Genomic DNA, 17,528 nt, shown 5'->3' on the forward strand with positions numbered 1-17,528 from the left:
GCAGTGTGTGCCTTTATTCTACAAGTATGCCCTTCACGGGCTGAAGAAGCACTTGATGTGAACATCAAGTGCATTTTTGGGTAATGATACAGAGCTTCTGTAGTTAAACTCTGGAATTTAAGAATTGATATGAAACTGTATCAAACTATAGAGATGTGTGTGTTGAAGTCGTGACTGGCAGTGGTTCTGGCACCTGATGTATTAAGAGGCAATGTGGCCCTGGGTCCCCAAATTCTCTAGGGCGTGGTTGGCTCCTTGATACCTCACACTTGATTTGCTACTTGTTTACATGTTGTGGGGCATCGAATGCATCAGCAGGCACCCCAAGTTTGTGGTGCTGTCAGTTTTTTTTTTTTTTTTTAATTTAAATTTTCGTTTTGTTTACTTTGTTTTTGTATGGGTGTTTTTAAGGTCAGAAGTGAGGAATTTGATCCCATGCTTGCACTTATTAACATCTCAGTAGATCTCTGCGGTGGGAAACGTTGGGCCTTTTGTTCTTAGGGTAAATGGATAGCAAGGTTTGTTTTGAATCTGTTCCTGATGTCATGTCCAAGTCAGGGTTGCATGTTGATTTTATTTTCCTTTTTCTGAGTAGCTCGTTGAGCTATGACAAACTGAGGTCTTGTTTCCTCCTGCATAGGCAAGGCAGTTTTGGTATTTGAGTCGTCTTTTTCTGTCAACTAGAAGGAGGGGCAAAATGGCATTAAAAGCGACATCCCCCTGGGGACAGTAAATCTTAGCAGTGTCTCTTACAAGACTATCAAGGTGGATGCCTTTTATTATCAGGGTGATGGGAATAGAACTGATACTGCATTAATGGGCTTGCTGGAAAATTTTTCTGATTACCAGTAGCCATAGAGCTGTCTAGTGTTCTACCTGTAAATTTGCTGTTGGGAAGCATGCAGGGTGTCTGTAAGGCCTATTGAAAGTATTTCTATGTTTTCTTTTCTTCGTGAAGGACTCAAACCTCTAGATAATAGTGACTATTACTCATCTGGAGTCAAGACTTTGAGAAACCAAGGAGACAAGTCTTTCAGAAAACAGTTGAGAAGAATTTTACTTAGTCATTCAGCACAATTGCTAATTTAAAAAAAAAGAAAAAAAAGCAATACGCATGATATGGTAAATTCAGGTGCTACAGTGGCATAAAAATGAAGATGTGAATACAGAATTAAAATAAAACAAGTCCTACAGAGTGGAAAACCAAATGCTCAAAGTCAAGAGGGAAGATTATTTCAAAGAACACACAGGAATTTAATTAGACTGGAAATATTATCTAACTTCAGTTCAATGACTGGGCTTTGAGAAAGGTTTGGCTATCTATATGGAAACCTTTGCATGAATACAGGTCAAGGAAAGTATATAACCAGGAAGTTGGACCATTTGCTTCCAATTGCTAAATAAGATGTAAAAGAAAATCTTCATATGTAGTCAATATAATCATAAATTACATTAACCCAAATAAAGTAGAGTTGCTGTTGGCTACTTGGCAGGCTAGATGTTTGTTCTAACCCTTTGGAATTGAAAATCCTCATTCTGTCATCTTCCCCTGCTATTTTCTGATCATATAAATTTCCCCTGACATAGGCTATGTTAATTACTATTTACTATAGGCTAAAATACTGTTTTACATTCTTATCCTATTCTACTTACTGTATTATTTTCTACCTAGACCTATTAAGAGAGCAGGATTAACTGACTGACTGGTACTTTGCTGGGATTAATGCTTGCAGTAACAGAGTGAATGCACATTTTTACTGTACACTGTAACTTATTTTTCTCATTTTGGTACTTGGGCTGCATTGACATTTTCTGTTCACATATGTGTATTCATTTAGCATTTGCTGTGTCATCACGCTGAAAGTACACATGGGTTTGTTTTCTTGGGGCAATACATGATGCCATTCAAAGATAGTCTGTGGGCTGGCTTTTGTTGAGATCATTTCTTTAGTCAAGCTGGTGCCTTTTTAGAAGTCAGACCGAAACCAAATTCGGTGGTGGGAAGCTGATACAAACATATTCATGAAACATTTTGGATAACTCATGGAGGCATCTTTTCTTTTATTTGTCTCTTCTATTAATGTTGAGTTTCCAAGATTTTGGTTTCAGTCTATAGACTTCTTGTAGGAGATATTAAAAAAAAAAAAAAAGAAAAAAAAAAAATTGAAGGCTTGGATTGTTCAAAGCTTTAATGTAGGAAAACACTCTCTACTTCTGTTCCCAAAGAGATAGTAAGAAGGGTTGGTTTGAGTGCTGCTCAGAGGGGAATCTATCCCAGGGAGAACTGCAGGCCATTCCACTAGAAGTAATTTTATTTATTGCTTAGAATGAAAGATTTTGGGGAAAGTATAGCAGCTGCTCTGGCTCTCTGCATATAATTTCCAGCATATACTCTGCAGATGCATGCCTTGGTAAACATTTTGTTGGCTGCTTTGAAAGTTCGAATAAAAGAAGTGGGGGGGTACTGGTTGGGAGAAGCGGTCTGTCCTTATTCTCTAAGAGTTACATTGGGCAGAATTCACATAATATTAACCATGCTGGGGGTGGGTAATGTGCAGTAGTAATCCAGTGGCTAAACTGAAGGTAGATGGTCTTTAAAATCTTCTATTTGTCTCTCTCTCTGGGCAGCTTCTAGTGAGGATGAACTGTCTTTATGGGTAGTTTGTTTTGTGCTGAAAACTGACTTTTAATGGGGCAGGGAGGAATTTTTCCCTGATGGTAGTCTGGCTAAGGCAGGACAAGCTTGGGGTTTTGGGTTTGCGGGCAATTCATGTCTCAACAAGTGCTAGGGTGGGTTTAACTTACTGGTGCTCCAGTGTGGTGGTTAATATTTACTGGTGTGCTTATTTGCAGGGGAACCCCAATTGTGAGTTCCTCGTGAAAAGTTTTCCTTAAGGGAAACTGAAAAATGTTGTTGTGGCTCTTTATGACTAATAAAAGAGAGTGAGCTTGCCTTCTGTATTCCTTGTTTATCAGTGAATGCTAAAGTGACATGATGTTAATAGCGGGATGTAGACTTTGTGGACAAGACCATTTTCAGTTGATTTGTTTCGTGATCTGATCTGTACCCTAGCTCTCCATCACTTGGAAGCAACCAAGCAATTTGGGCATTGTGAGTTATTAAGCAGACAGCTTTCCACTGAATTAGCTTAGTTTGCAACTGTTTGCCTTGCATTGTGCCTTATTTTCTTTTCAGTTTATTCAGTGAGAGCAAAGAAGCTAGAAACATTAATGCTGGAAGAGTCACGGCCCTGTAGATATGACTGTGTTGGTGGCTGACTAATTTCATTTTGGCATCTTTTTCTAAACACACAACCGTTGTGTACAACAAATTAAAACTGAGGGATCAGACTTTCTTGGCCTAGATTTTAATGCTGACATTTCAAAAGCAGGCTGCTTTTTTGAAAGCCTTTCAGAGTTCTTTCATGACAGAAGTATTGTACTAGGTTTCTGCAGTGTCAGAGGCATGCTTGAAATACATTGCTGTCCGGTGAAAATGGCTGACCTAAGAAAGCAAACGTACGTGTCCTGAACATAGTTATGGAGTGTGAGTGAAAGCAAATATCCTACATGATAGAATTGTTTTTCTTATTCCTAGTTGATCTCTTGGGACTTCTGAAATGGCGATCTAACACAAACCTATTGCAGCAGAATTTGAAGCAGCTGATGAAAGTTGATGGTGGTGAAGTGGTTAAGGTAACAAGTTAATTTCTTTAAAAATAAATTTGGTGTCATAATTTTGCTGAATCGCATACTTTGAGGTATTCATATCTTTTATTTTGTTCCCCGCATTCCCCCCTCCCTCCCAACCTCACTGCACACGCTTGCACGTTAAATTGTAACCAGGTATCTCTCAGCCTTCAGGATCCTTAAGCCCTTCTCCCTGCCCTCAAAGAACATTTTGGAGGTTGAGTGCTGGTAAAACATATGTAAAATGCAAATTTCTGAAAATGTAGGGTTTTCTTTTTTTTTTTAGCACTTCAGTAAATTTTTATATATAGATACATGAAGGCAAAGGGTGTTTTTCTTTGCAAGATTAGAACATCTTGGATTACTTACATGGTGATATTAAATGTATTTTTAATATATGGACGTGGAATGCAATCCTACTGTGTGCTGCTGATATTTTTTTAAAAATATTATTTCTCCTCAAAATACTTAGCTGAGGCAAGTTGTTTACATTTGCCAAGGCCACTGAGTGATTGTAGAGACCTACATAGAGATAGATTTAGCTGTGGAAAAGAGTAGGCTGGGACTTTATTGAATGTGTTGTAATAAATCAAATCTAAAAGAGTGTCAAAAGATGTAATGTATTGGGGACAGATGACCCTTAAGGGCCTGTAGTGTTGCTTCCTTACTTCAGTGGATTTTAATTTGGTTAATAGAAGCATAATGAATGCCTCATCTTGAAGTAACTTAAAACATCTGAGAAAGCTGATACCCTTTATTGTGTGGTGAAAACAGTATCTCACATGATTTGTTTTCCAGAAAGCTTCTACCTGCTGCTATTTTGTCATGGATCATTTCATAACTAAAAACTTGACACTGATGCTCACTTCTGCCAAGTGTTGTCATAGTTCTGTCATTTGTAACTTTCCCTCCTCTCCTAATGACATCACAGAGTGTACAGCAGATTGCTGCTTGATGGATATTGGTGATTTCAGAAGCATCAGAATGCAGCACAAACGAGGGTTGAGCAAAAGCAACATCGGAGCAAGTTCTCCAGCTGGCGCACGCTCACTGCTCCCTGCACAGTTGCAGGACTTCTGTGAAATCATACTCCCTTTTCCCTGTTGCATAGGGATCTGAGCAGAAGTCTGCAGAGGACAGAAGAGTGAATGTTTAATATTGCTCTCTTGACCACTTTTATTCTTTTTTTTAAAGACTACTGTTTACGTTATCCATCTCTTCCAGGAGTGTTCAGAAAATCTTTGTGTAGACTGCTCTGTTGCACGTTTGTAATACCTAGTCTGTAACTGTTCCATTCTGTTCTTTCAGCTTTTTTGTCCTTCCTGTTTCTAAATACGATACGTGGTACAGTCTATGTATATTAAAAAAAGTATGCATGTGATAAAACACATTCAAATTTTTTCTGTTAAACTATTTTTTTAAAATGCCAGTAAAATGCCTCTGCCTATGGATGTTCGTTTATTGCTAAGTAGAGATCAGCCAAGATACTCATTCTGTGATTGACTGTTTCAGTAGTGTACAGAAAGTGTAAATGTTATCTCCCTTTAACAGAGGCTCTGACTCCATTTGTGCATGAAGTCTATAGGATATGAGAACGTAAAGGAATAGACTAGAAATTATTCATACTAGCTCCCTACCTGAGAAATGTTTTCCTGCCACTTTATACAACAAACACATCTACCCTGTATTCTTCTTGCTGTTACATGAAGTCCTTGTGAACAGATTTAAAACTTGAACTCTACTAATGAAAGTCAATATATGATGCCCAAATGTGAAATGAAGACTTGATCAGTCATGACACGGCCTTCTAACCCTCCTTTGTTTTTAAAGGGACTTGGCCAGGCAGTGTTTGGGGTCTGAGAGTACTACTTCTCTTGAAGACAGAAACTTCTGTCAAAGCTCAAAACTGTGCTTTACTCTTTCCTTCCTGCCAGATGCTGGTTAAGTGTACTTTATTTGCACACGTTCTTTAACTGCACATAGTTTCCTGTAGTGAAATTATGAGCTGGATCTCCCCCAGAACTGAAGTCTAAAATCAGCTGCCAGCATTTTGGCTTTGCTGTTTTCTCGTCTTCAGATATTAGTAGCACAAACTGTGGCTCCACGTTCACTTGTTTTGAGGAAGTTTGGCATTCAGCAGTGTTTAGTGAGCTGCTAAATGGAGGTTAATTCCTGAGATTTAACTCTAGCTTTAGTAGATAGTCCAGGTGATTCATGTTTGATCTAGGAGACTCTGCACAGATAAAAATTTTTAAGGGAGGAAGGTGGGAGTTGGGCTGTTTTGCTCCCACAGCGTGTAATAATACCTCTTTGTAGTTGCAATCTCAGGAATCAATTGCCTTCTGCTTGTTCAGACGTTCTTCCCCAGCTATACCTTGTCTCGTCTACAAGACAAAAACCATTTTTACTTCATTTGAGACAGACATGCTGGAACCATCCATGTTGAACCCCTTCTTTCTCAACCAAAGCAAATACAAACTGAGGCCACGATCCATCCTCATTCTGCCTTGGAGGAGCCCATGTCGGGTTTTTTGTGTCGTCTGGTGGAAGAAACTGCTCAGACGCAGAATCCCATGCTGATAAAACCGAGTGTGTTGATGAGTATCTCTGGGCCATGCATGGATTACTTGCTGTGACTGGGAAGAAATACTGTAATTATACATGCTTAAAACAGCTTTTATCCCTCTGCTTAACTTGAATCTCCTGACACTAATCTGCTTTTACTTTCGTGTTGCACAGATCAGGGTGTCCAGCCAAGTGGCTAGTGAAGACTCTTCCTCTGTTACAGTGATAGAGGCGTGTAGGTTTTGGGCTGGGGCAGAAGGTTGTGTGCTCTGTTTCCCATGGCTGCATGTGTGCTCTCATTTGAAATTGTGGATCTGAGTTTATGCAGTCGTGCAAAGCGATATGATGTGCACTTTTCATTGCTCAGCTCAAAACTACTGAGGATGACTTGATTCATTTGGCATGAGACTTAGTTGCTTGTCTGGTTTGTGCTCTGAAACATCAGTTCTCAGAAACTGCATGGTCCTGTTGACTGTATGTTGAAACCGAGTTTTGAAATACATTTTTGTTCTTTCACTATAATAGATTAAACTCCTTGTTCAGGTGTACCTAGTGTGATTTCGGATGGTTTTTTTCCTGTTTGAGTGATACAGATGTATGGATAATCAACTTCACTAAAATATAATTTGCTGAAAACAAAAATGTTAAATTTTCATTTTTTTTTTGTTAACTTTTAAAATGTCTTTACTTTGTAAAATGTATAAATGAAAGCAAATACATCTGTAGAAACCGGTGTGAAGTCTGAATTCCATTTTTCCCGTAAAAATGGTGACTTGTGTATTTATTTGTAGTTTCTTCAAGATACATTGGATGCACTCTTTAACATAATGATGGAGAACTCGGAGAGTGAGACGTTTGACACATTAGTGTTTGATGCTTTGGTAAGTTTGCTTTGTAGATGGACTAAAATTTAGATTTGGTAATGATGAATAAATAAAACAAACATGGTCTAAATGCTAGAATGAAGTTTATTAATGAAATGTATCTTATTAGCTGTTATTTATTATTTAATTTAAAACGCATGGAAGGTTTTTATTATATTTGAAGTTTCAGTTGGACTTGATCAAAAGGGTGTTGGATTACATCACGTCATCCTCTCAGAAAAGATGGAAGCAATCAAGTCCAGTCATTTTAGTGGATTAACAGCAGAATTTAGGACAGACACAAAAAGTTTCTGCTCGGAAGAGAAAACTTTGTTATGAAGACGAAGTTTACACAGGAAAGGAGTATATTGATATATTGGGAATATAATCAAAAGCCAAAGTCTTTGTGTTTTTAATGTTATTAATGTACCTTCTCTGAAAATAAAGGTGGTTGAATGTACAATATTAAAGATTTTTTTGAGGCTAGTGCAATAATTATGCTCTTTTTTCAGGTATTTATCATTGGACTGATTGCTGACAGAAAATTTCAACATTTTAATCCTGTCTTGGAAACCTACATTAAGAAGCATTTCAGTGCTACACTAGCCTACACGTAAATTTTAAATATTACTTTCTCTAATGTGGCTTGCACAGTTGTACCAGATAACGTTATTCAGTTACTTGTTTATGTAGTTCAATTAGGAATTTGCCCATAGAGCTTGGGAGGGTGGGTGGCTCTTGAAGAAGGCAGGAGATAGTATTTCTTTTTCTCTTGAAATAACAGTAATAAAACTTTCAGTCATTTGCAGGGAGGAAGTCTTGTTTTTGTTGTATTGAAGGAGGGGATGATTTGACTATTTCAAAAATTGTTTTGTGAGAAAAATAGTCATAAGCAATTCTCAGTCATACTTGAGAAAGAAATCACGCCCATTTAAGATGCTTCAAATATATGTTGTTTGGTGCATTAAATTGATGTTCTACCCTGTATTATCTGCGTTACTGTCACTTTGGGGAGGAAGCAGCGAAGAACAAAAAACCACAGGTCCATTATTTTTGCTGTCTTAGAGTATTTCTTGACAGTTAGGTTCTTTGCTGCTGCTTTAGACTATTAGTGTTGGAGGAAAATATACAATGGACATCTTTTCAGAGTCGGGAGGAAAAGAAACCCAAACAGGGAAACCTGCTGTGCACTTTGCTGTTATACAGCCTCTATTATGTGACCATAAAATGTTTGAGAAGTGTTGATTTACAATAGCGAAGAAGAGTTGGTCCTTTAGTCACAACTTAGATATTGCAATCGCTTTGCTGAGTGACAGCCGCTGTTGCAGCCTTTGTGTGAAGTGGGAAGAGGGTGAAGCATCCCCCAGCATCTGGTTTTATTAGCAAGAGCTGAAGGTGGCCCTTTTGCTGGTCGGCATGGAGAGCATCCTTCCCTTCCTTTAAATGCAGGGAGGGGGAAGCAGGCTTAAGCTTGAAGATGCTGGAAGATCTGAGTTCTGGCTTGACTTGTGCCTGTGGGCATGAGAGATCCCTGCCCTCTCCCTGCCTTTTATTGCACGAGTTTGTAAGTGAAGAGAGGTTGTATTGACACTATCTAAGCGATTACTCGAAATTCTTGTGCAGTTTACTCCTGTTCAAATAATTGCTCGTATAGCAAGGTATCTGTCTGCTCAATGTTATTTTCTGTTAATGGTATATCATGTTGTACTTATTTACATCTAGTGTGAATGTTGAAACATACAGTGTAGCTAGGATGATTTAAAATGGAATTGCTTCTAGTTGCATTAAGATTGTGATTTATATGCATTGGAAGGGAGGTAGTTGAAATGGTATTATTTTTAAAATTGTCTCACTTTCAAGTTTGATAGACTTTATAATGTGGAATAAGAGAATTTCTGACTGGTGTTGTATACATTTTTGAGAAATAAATTTCACAAATTCTAGCCCAGAATCTATGGGAACACTGTGTAAAGGGGAGGCCTTGTTTAATGACGAAACTCTCATTTTATGTGTTTTAATTCTAACAATGTGTTTGTATTTCATTTAATTGTTTTTATTACTTTGATTATTAGTAGTAGTTGTATCTTTACAGTAACCTAAATCTGAATATCCCTAAATATCTAGCAGAAAATAAGTCTGACCAAAACTTGCTGTATTGCTTGTATGTCGAATGTTTTTATAGTCTTGTGTTTTTTCTTTTTTTTTCTCAAGAACAGGTTGCAGCTACTTACTAGCAAAACCAAGAACATAATGAGTTTATTATTTGCATAATTAATTTTGTAACTTGGTGGGCACTACTTAGGCACATAGTTTTTCTTTAAACCTTTCAAAATTGAAATTCTTCTCTGCGTACATACTTGTAACTTTTATGTGTTTTTGTATTTATACAGAAAGCTGACTAAAGTTTTAAAAACGTATGTGGATAATGCTGAGAAGTGTGGCATCACCGATCAACTCTTTAAAGCTATGAAAGCTTTGGAGTACATCTTCAAGTTCATAGTCCGGTCCAGGATATTGTTCAATCAGTAAGTGTGGGGAATGCTGAAACCTCCTGTAATTCCGATTGCCAATATTGTTCGAAAAGGGTCAAAATTTTGTAACACCACAAGTTAAAGTTGCTCAGTATTGCACTGTTGTAGTAATATCTTAAGTTAGAACTTATTTCAGGAGACGGCTGTTCCCCAAGAGCGAGCCACATTTCCTTGAGAGAGGTATATTTTAAGTAGCAAGTGGGCTGCTAAAATCGTGATGTGTTGCAGCTCACTATAGTTTAGCTCACTGAACAAATAAAGCTTGCCACTATTTGGGAAACTTTTGTTAATAGCTAACTGTCTGGTACCGTGACCCAAATGTTGAAGCTACCGAGTAGCCATACTGCCCTGTCCCTCATCCAAGCCTGGGCTCTGCTCCTGAAGTCTGGGAAGACTAAAGTACCGACGATTTTGCAGCAAAGTGAAGGGAGAGCTTTTCTGGGTGGGAAATGTGACGTTTGTCCTTGGGTGGTATTTGCAGGGCTCGGGGAGAAGCTGTGGTTTGTAGAGGGCTTTATTCGTAGGCCAGACGTGGGGAGGGAAGAGAGTCAGAGTAGATGGACAGTGAGGAGGAAAAGGAGTATGAGGTGCACTTCGATACGCTGCCTCGTAAAAGAAAACTACAAGTATTGTTGGAGTCAAACCCCCAACAGCTCGGAGCGCCCCAGGGCCCCCGCCTGTCAGAGCAGAAATACTAGAAAGGTTATAAAACGAAGTCGATGATGTATTCGTCTTCACTTAGATTCAATCCTTTTACTACTTGTTAGCTATGGTAACAACCTTAGTACAAGGGGTTTATGTAGAGCTCTGTAGTTACCAGCTCCACCAACCTTTCTCTAATTGAGAGATCGTAATTTATTTCGGTGGGAGTCTTGCTGTGAGATTCATAAAATAGTGAATGTCACTTACACTCTTGCAGGTCCTACAAATCACTTTAAAACAGAAAAAAATAATTATCTCTTGCTGCAAATTAGATTTACGGACAATATGACCCTATGGTATTGGCCATTGGATTTCCTCGTGCTAAGCACTAATTCACAGTTCTTTAGCGTCGGGAAGACACAGCTCTCAATGACAAGGGATTAATCAGCAAAGCTGCTGAATGACACCATGATTTGTTCTGCTCTAAGACTTAAATCCTGCCCGAGGTGTGTGATTTGAAGTGATTATAATGCAGAAGTGTAACAGTGTTCTGAAATATCGTTAGCGTTTTACTGAGGAATCGCAACAAGCAAGCAGAATCTTTTACTAAGAATATTACATATTTTTAACTTAAGTAATGTGGTAGTGGACTGAATATATGGAGCATTTTAGTAATGTGATTGCAGGCAAGCTTTGGTTCTGGATAAATACGTAGAAGCCTAGTTCATCTAGTTAAACCCTGGTGGCAAATCTATTTGTTCAGTATATCAAGGTTTATAAAGGCAAAATATTATAAGTGAACTTTAGAAAGATCTTTGTTTTAATCAGTAATGATACCAGTGTTTATGTTGTGTTTACAACACTCTTAAAATTTGAAGGTGGTTCTAGAAGGGTCAGCTTGGTGTAATCCTGGTTTTCTTTCTCATAGCAGCAGTGTTTTTGTGCATTATCAGGTGTATTAAATAAATATATGTTAATAACTGACACTAGAAACACATTTGTGACTAACTCATTTTTATTGCAATTTCCTTTTTGAAATGCAAAGCTTTTTGTCTGAAACAGTTTGATTTATTGGACTGTCAAATTTAGTTACTCTTTATATTGGTATTAGTTTTACCTCTCTAATCTGTTCAGGGGGACACTGAAATCCATTATTGATATTGGGAGTTAACAAGTAATTTGTCCTGCATAACCCCCAGTTTTAGCCCAAAAGGGGAATAGAAATTTGCACAGCAAAATAATGCAATTTAATATTTTTTTCTGTAGCATTTATTTCCCCGTGTTCTGGTTAAATAGCTCTTTTTTAATATCTGTGGCTCCCAAAGGTTTATGAACACAGCATTAAAAATGATACGCATTAGTTTCAGTGGAAAGCAGCAGGAACATTCTGAACTCCATGTTTATCTTAAGATAAGCCCCTTTCCTTTTGTACTAGGTGGTCCATCATGATATCTTCAAACATGAAGAAATCATACTATGACCGTACATGTAAAGTGCCTGGGTGTGGTGCTCTTTCTGAGCTGCGGACCACATTCAAGACCTTCTTACTGGGTTTAACTCCAGAAGAAGATGGAGGGGAATTGAACTCTTTCTGGGAGCTGCTCTAATGGGTCTTGGTGCAAAATGTTTAGCTGAGCTCAGGGACAGAGCTAGTGGAACCAAGGAGGGCTTTGGAAGCCCAGTTGCTGTTGGATGAGGCTCTTGGAGGCAAGCAAAGCTGACCGGGTAAGCATGGGGTTTAGGTGGGGAAAAAGTCCCCTCTGACATTTATAAATACCCCTGTTTAGATTTGACCTGGATGACAGGTTCTCCTGGGCTTCTTTTAAGCACTGATCCTTTGTCTTTTTCTGGGTCATGGTAGGTCTGTATAGTTGAGGTTCAAGAAGTGTATTTGCAACAGCCCTTATGTAGGCGAGTCATACATCTTGCCAAAGGGGGAAAAAGTTTTTTTTAAAGGATTTACGTGGAGCTTGTGGTTTTCTCCCTCTCCCTTTCCATTTCGTAGTGAGAATTATCTCATCCTACACCTGAAGCAGAGATCATTCTACATCTAAATATTCAAGAGAGCTTCAGAAACATTCAGTCCTGTGCCGTATTGAACCAGCAGACCAAGTTCTTCGGCTTGGCTGTGTATTTTTTGCCTTTGGTGTTGCTCAGGCGTCTCAGGGTTATCCCCCTGAAAGCATCTGGCAGGGGGGTGGTCCCTGTGGGCAGATCAGCTCTGAATAATCCTGCCTGAAGGCACAGGGACCTGCCTTGTGAACTTCAGCTGTGGATTAGTTGTTCTCCTGTGGCAGCTGTACTGACTGTATGGGAAACTGAGCCTTAACTAGTTTAGTGTTAGCAAGCCAGAAATTGGAGGTGAAATGCATTTTAACTTTAACGCTCCCTTCCCATGAAAAAACAAACAAACAAACAAAAAAAGACTTTCTCTCTCTCCCTCTCTCTCTCTCTCTTTTTTTTTTTTTTAAGCAAACTGTGGGTTGGTAGGCTTTTTCTTTCTTGCACAGAGTTTAAGGTCACTTACCTGAGGCCACTGGTAGATTTTAATGATTGCTGGCAAGTTGTCTGGATGCTTTCTGGCTTCCTCATCAGAGCTGTTTGGCGTTGGTCCTCCCAGACATCTGCTAGCTCTTGTGCAGGGTGAAGAGACTCTATCCCACTGCTGCGTGGGCATGTGGAATTGGGTCACCACTGAGGGATTCGCCATGACTCGAAGGCGTAAACAACAATACTGAATGTGGCATTTTACATAGGAAGCTTTAAAACAAAAATCTGTTGTTCCTGCTGGCCCAGCGCGGTCTGTCTGTTTTGTCTTTGTTTGTTTTTTTTTTTTTTTTTTTTTTGAAAGAGAACTGTTGGTTCAGTGAAGAAACCTGTAGAAGTTCTTGAATTAAAAAAAAAAAAGTAATGCAAGAAATTATCATCTGTCATCTGAACAGATTTTTTTTAAAACGTATTTCCATTTTAGTTGGATCGTGCTTATGAAACCTAATTATTTTTCAGACTTTATGAAAACAAAGGAGAAGCAGACTTCAGGGAGTCTCTGCTGCAGCTCTTTAAGTCCATCAATGAGATGATGAGCAGCATCTCTGATCAAACTGTCATAGTGAAGGTATGTACTTTAGAGGGCTCCATCTTGGCTTTACTTTTGCATCCTAAACCACAATTAGGCAGCTGATGAAGTGTATGCTTGTGTTTGTCCCCAAAAATTGTATCTTACCTCAAACGTGGTTAATACTTAGTGCTTCTAATGAAGGGTTTGTGAGTATATAACGAACGTGCTTCAAAAAAGTAAGTTTACTTAAATTACTGCAAATACTTCACTTTTATTTTTGAAAGAGAACTTACTTAGGGGTTAAATGGTGTTTAGCTTATTTAACTTGCATAACAAGGTATTTTTAAGGCATTATCTTTAAGATCTTCGTTGCAATGTAGATCCTCGTATTCTTATGCACTTCTTTATATCCTAGGCTGTTCAGGAGCTTCAGCGTAGTATCTTAAGCCCTAGTACAGGTTTTTAATGGAAAATCCGTAGTGAGTCAGACTGCAAACTCCACCCCACACCCCTGTTCTTCGGTCCCTTTAGAATGGTAGCTACTTCTGGTAGCATTGGCTGGCTCATGGAATTGGGAATGTGGTCTCTGACCTCATGTGAACATGGGTATTGATATCATAGAGCAGAAGCACTGAATTATGGGACTGGTAGATTTTTGTACCCAGAGGAGTGAGGTCATTGTGCCAATACTGGTCTCATGTTCTGTTAGTGAATCTCTTTCACTGTGGAGAAGTACAGAGACAGTCATGAACACACATTTGATAAGCTACACCTTGAAGTTCTCCTTGTGGTTCAAAATAGAATTTATAAAAGGACCTAACTCTTGACCTAGCCGTGCTGAATCAGTTGAAAGATGATAATCAGAAAGGGGCTAAGAGTTGGGGTTGAATTTGGGGACAGTTTGCCAGTATGATGCCTCCTGTTCAGTTGTGTAGTGGTTGTGCATTAGAAGAAATTTTTTTTATAGCAGCTGGGAAGCAAAGACAGACAGTGGCAAAGTGCTGGGCTGGTGCAAGAGGTTCCTCTTGAAGGGAGCTGGGAAGCGTACAGTGGGAAAACATCTAAGTCAAAGACGCTGGTCCTTTGAGCTGCAAGTCGTAGGCTAGTAATACCATGCTGAGCACACAGCAAAAATAGATAGTGGGGATAGAGCTGCTGAGTTGGACTGTTCTAGACAGAGAGACTGAGACTGTATCATCTGGTAACAAAATAAGGGTATTATATGTTTCATGAAAGCTGTATTTTCATTCTATTGACAAAGCATCTATGCTGAATAGAAATTGGTAAGTTTGAGTCAGTGACTCAGAGTGTGCTGTCTGGTGTTTTACAAATAGGATGTTTTCAGATTACGAGGATTGAATGTAAGATTTATTTTCCTGAGACTTGTTTGTGAGGCCTACTTCAGGAAGGCAGATGAACATGAACTTTTTTCATGTTCATGTTTTCAGGAAGTTTTCACGAACTGTTTCAACAGTTTCATGAACTGTTTTCAAACTTCATGCCTTGTGGGGGGGAAAAAAAAATAATTAAAAATACCCCCCAGAATAGATGTGGCTGTCTTCATCTGACCTGCAAGAAAAGATGACAAACTTCCTAGCAGAGGCTGGAGAGATCACAATTACAGCAGTGTCTGTCCTAGTCTGCGTATTGTTTTGCATTCAGATCTCTGCAAACATGCGTAGATCACATCTACTGTCTGCATTTGGCTACGTGAAGTGTGCTGGTAGATGAAGCATTGATGAGCCAGTGTGAGGTTGTCCGAGATGTGTGCTTGTGGATGCCTTTCAGAAGCCATGACAACCTTTCATTCATTATTCATTGCTTTCATCTCCTTTGGACTCTAATTACTTAGCTCTTAGAACACATAATTGTTAGTATTGGCTTTTTGCAGCTTGTGAGATTGCTTTTATTATGTTCAAATATCCACTGAAGCACTATGGGTTTTTTTTTAGTAACTAGAAATGTGTGGTTCTATTACAAAGAATAAAATCATTGAAAAGGTGCATAAATGTGGGGTTTTTCTGAGAGACAGTGAGTCTGGCTTCTGTGAATCTTGCCTGACAAAGCTGTTGGGGTCCAGGGAGGGTGTCAGTAACCATGGAAAGTGGACGTGACATTACAGGCTTCATTCAGCATCTTTATCAGCGATCTGAAGTTCATAGTTAAGTACCATGCCAGTGGTGAGGAACATCAGAAGGACCTCACAAAACTGAGGGTGCTAAAAGGTGAGCTGCAAGGTAGACTAACAAAAGGCAGCGCATCTTGGGAAGAGTGAATCCATCCCCGTATGATGCTCTGCTTGAAGCTGGCGGTTGCAGTTTGGGGAAGACGCCTTGGAGTCACAACTGACAGTTCTCCGGGGTCATCGGTTCCATGCGCAGTGGCAGGCGAAGTAGCAACAGGGTGTTGGGTGTCAGCCAGAGGGATAACGAGAACGTGGCAGGGCTGTCGTTTTGTCGATAACCTTGGTACATCTGCATCTTGCGTGCCAGGTGCTGTTCTGGTCTCCGTACCCCAGGAAATAAAGGGGTACGGAGGACCAGGATTGGGAATGGTGCACCCTCCTGGCGGGTGAGTGGTCTGTGAAACTTCTGCACCAAATCCCCCAGTACATGAAATAGGGTACGCTCACTGACATCAGTAGGAGGTTAGTCTAAAACGAGTGAAAGAAAAATGTTTCATTTCTGAAGCTTGTTGTCGCAGGGGGTTATGGAGGCAGACAGTGTCAGCAGGCCCAGAAAGATTTACAGACCCCAGGTCCATAGATGTCCTGAAAGGATGGGTGGAGATGGAGTCTCCAAAGGATGCCGGGGGAGCCAGGAGGGGAACAGACCGCAAACTGTAAATGGCATCTCCTGTGGCCACCATTGGAGACCAAGTGCTGGGCTATTCAAACTGTTAGTGCGACACAGGGAGAGTTTCTGTGCTGTTGGATGATCTGCTGAAGTTTTGTAGAAAACTAATGAAGATAAGCAGATAAGTTGCTAAGTCCCTGTGTTGTACAGTTAAGATCGGCAGATCTAGCTGTAGCAGTTTCAGGCTTTTTTTACTGTTTTTAATATATATGGGGAAAGCTAAGTAAGTGTATACAAAATAAGTCTGTTTGGAGAGATAAGAATTTGAAAAGACCTACATAGAAAATTAAGGTGCTTCACATTAGAAGAGAAAGATGCTTAATTCACACATTTGAATATTTCTATTTCTCCTTGCAAAAATTGTAATCTGTCTTGATAGTTTATCAACATGAAGCAGAACTGCCACTGGAAAGTTTTTCCGAAATGTTTGCAACTTTTCTCTTTGGGCTTGTTATACTGATTTTTTTTTTTTCCCCCAGCCTATCTGTTAAGAGAGTAGCCTTCAAGCTGACACTGTGCAGGGGAGAATGAATGACTGCGGTCTTACGTTCTTAGCAAGAATTACTCTATCTATTCAAATATTTATGTCCTTGTGGAAGCTGATGAGCTGTTTCTGACTGTAGCTCAGGTCTTCAGTTACTTAATATTTTGCATTTAAATTGCCCCTTTTTTAAATTTGAATTTTTCAAGGCTTTGGGTACATTTAAAAGAAAGTTTCCTCCAAAGAAAATCGTATGAATTGTAAAAGGATTTAAGGTTGTAGAGCACAAAAAGAGACTTTGAATTTGTACCTCTTTTAGGATTATGGCTATACAAAATTTCTTAGGGGAGGGGAGAACTTGTTTATGTGGCTGCTTTGCAAACCTGACTGCAGTTTCAGCCGTTCAGGAAACAAAATCAAGAACATTTTCTGTGGAGGGCATGCTAGAAGTGGTACTTCGCACTTTTCCTTCTGCAAGTAAGTGTAACTGTACACAGCATTGATTAAATTTTTCTCAAGACTTAAAAGGAAAAAAATCCAAACCAACCAACAAACAAAAAAGCAAAAGCCCCGTCTATCTGCAAAATCCTCTACTGCACCAAAACCATGCTTTGCATTACTGAGGATACTTTAACTTAACTCTCCGTCTGATGACTGGGAAGGGCAGTGACTTCATCTTTTGTACAAAGTCCTCCAAGAAGCTTCGAGTTGGCCTGGAGATAGGGAGAGGCATGTCTGTATCAGCTGTCCATCCTTCACTGCTTCCAGTGGTGGCGGTCGAGGACAAGGCTCAGAAGGTGACCCCAGTGCTGGCTCCAGACTGCTGCCCGCTGTGTCGGTGCA

General features: G+C 39.4%; 1 protein-coding gene across 3 annotated transcripts in view; it reads left to right on the forward strand.

Moving 5' to 3' along the window:
- The window catches only part of DOCK1 (dedicator of cytokinesis 1), a 315,989-nt gene that overhangs the window by 57,730 nt on the left and 240,731 nt on the right, over nucleotides 1–17,528 (forward strand). For all 3 annotated transcript variants that reach the window (XM_049809511.1, XM_049809513.1, XM_049809514.1), the window contains exons 19-23: nucleotides 3,599–3,696; nucleotides 7,047–7,136; nucleotides 7,631–7,731; nucleotides 9,509–9,643; nucleotides 13,298–13,406. In XM_049809511.1, the coding sequence (XP_049665468.1) occupies nucleotides 3,599–3,696; nucleotides 7,047–7,136; nucleotides 7,631–7,731; nucleotides 9,509–9,643; nucleotides 13,298–13,406 (533 nt within the window). The remainder of the gene's footprint in view (nucleotides 1–3,598; nucleotides 3,697–7,046; nucleotides 7,137–7,630; nucleotides 7,732–9,508; nucleotides 9,644–13,297; nucleotides 13,407–17,528) is intronic.

This window comes from Accipiter gentilis, chromosome 9 (genome assembly GCF_929443795.1).
Source record: "Accipiter gentilis chromosome 9, bAccGen1.1, whole genome shotgun sequence".
Lineage (NCBI taxonomy): Eukaryota > Metazoa > Chordata > Aves > Accipitriformes > Accipitridae > Astur > Astur gentilis.